The sequence below is a fragment of the Corylus avellana genome, chromosome ca6 (genome assembly GCF_901000735.1).
Source record: "Corylus avellana chromosome ca6, CavTom2PMs-1.0".
Taxonomy (NCBI): domain Eukaryota; kingdom Viridiplantae; phylum Streptophyta; class Magnoliopsida; order Fagales; family Betulaceae; genus Corylus; species Corylus avellana.
In genome coordinates this window covers 8,373,556-8,375,426 of record NC_081546.1, presented here as the reverse complement: position 1 = coordinate 8,375,426, position 1,871 = coordinate 8,373,556, and the positions used below count along the sequence as shown (strand labels likewise).

The 1,871-nt window shown below is 38.1% G+C and overlaps 1 protein-coding gene across 1 annotated transcript; it reads right to left on the bottom strand.

Moving 5' to 3' along the window:
* Positions 1-405: 405 nt before the first annotated feature.
* On the bottom strand, positions 406-1,255 carry LOC132184916 (abscisic acid receptor PYL2). The gene has a single exon (XM_059598706.1). It carries the CDS (start codon positions 1,109-1,111, stop codon positions 545-547), a length of 567 nt encoding a protein of 188 aa, XP_059454689.1. The 5' UTR covers positions 1,112-1,255; the 3' UTR covers positions 406-544.
* Between the last annotated feature and the right edge of the window lie 616 nt (positions 1,256-1,871).

The following is a 1,871-nucleotide window of genomic DNA, read 5'->3' as shown; positions in this document are numbered from 1 at the left end:
AACATGTTTAGCTGCAAGTGTCTAAAACACTTTGTAATTATTTTCATATATTGGGTTGCCTAAGTGGATCGACTACGTACACAGGCGGAACTACTAAGAGGCTTGGTGGTCTTTAGTCTCCCAACCCGGCCTCAAAATGTTTTTTAAAAAATATCTTATAATTCTTTTAACAAATTTTTATTCCCTTAATTTTTTTTTTAATTATTAATTTTCATCTCCCATGTCTAAAATCTTATCTCCCCCTGCATGCACATAGCTAGATAGATAAAAAAATAAAATAAACAAAACAAGATATATATATAGATCGATCGATGTTCTTACTATGCATTTCTGGTCAACTTTGAGAATTTATAGTTTATTGATAGAAAATGAAATTGCATCTTAAAAAATATAACCGAATAATAATTCACCCAATAAAACCAAATATACAAACCAATCCAAACTGCCTAACCCCATTAAAAAAAAAGAAAGAAAAAGAAATTATAAAATCCAACTTGCAAGTTGCAAGAGAACCATACTGATCATGACGACCGCCGCCATCTCATCATTCATCTCCATGCAGCGAAGCCATGGTGACGACGGCGAGCTTCTGAAGGTTCAACTTCACCACAGTGTCTACAAACATCTTCGTATCCTCGCCAGTATTCCCCTCCGGAATATCGACAACATAGGATTCCAACACAACGGTGTAAACCTTACCTTCCTTGTTAAACTCATTTAAGGAAGTAACCGACCGGTAATTTTTCAGCCGGTGCTCTCCCCCGACAACCCTAAAGCTCAGTATATGGTTCTCGTCATCCAAAATCTCCAGCCTCTCGGTGCTCGTCGACGCCGGCAGCCCCGAAATTACTGTGACCTCTCTTATGCTTCCAATCCCGCCGTCGCCTTTCATATTGCAAGTCTTGATGAAATGCTTGTATTTCTGCGGGTTGTCGAAGCTCCGGACGAAAGGCCACACGACGTGAGCTGGCGCGTCGATCCGCTGCGCTATGAGAGACGTGCACGCGTCCGGAGAGGGCTGGGATTTGTGGTACGTGCTGATTACCGGTTCGAGCTCCTCGTGTTCTTCAGCGGTTAGACCTTGAGGATGAAGATGGTGATGAGAGTCCATGGCCGCAGGGGTAGAGCCGCACGTACGGAAACAATTGAAGAAGAAGATTGGTAGCTAGCTAGTACTGGTGAAAAGTAATGGCTTTGGTGGCCGGGTGATGTTCATGGGAGGAAAAGAAAGAGAAAGAGAGAGAAATCAATTGAATACACGAGGGAGTTTAATTATTTGTCTTTAGGAGACTGTTTCTGTCGTTTGGACATTTATGACCTTGGCAAACTTCGTCTTTTACCTAAAAATGTACTTGGTTCTAAATGAAAACAATTAAGAGGGGTCCAAACATAACTATATTAGGAATTAGGATCTTTCCATTTCATTTGAACCGGATTAGTTATAGTGGAAAGGTATTTTATCTCATCAAAAAGTGAAAAAACAAAAATACCTTTTATTATAACTAATTAGATATTATCTAGTTCAAATAGTTCATTTGAACTGGAGACGATTCTATTCCTATATTAAGAGTTAAAGACAGATTGAGATCTTTTAGAATTTTTTTTAAATTTGAGATTCTTAAATTTATAAATTTTAGCCGTTCATCTTATCTAAACGTTTAAAATAAGTCATATTTCAACATTTAATGAAGAAGCTACCCTGAAACATTGCTTATTTTAGACGTAATTTATGAATTTAAAAATCTCAAATTTAAAAGAAATTTTAGAGAATCTCAGTACAAGTTAAAGATGGTTGTATTAGCCCTTATCTTTGGAATGACAGGACATGGGCATAGCCAGTGCCCTAGGTTGCTGAGGTGGATTAGAGAGAC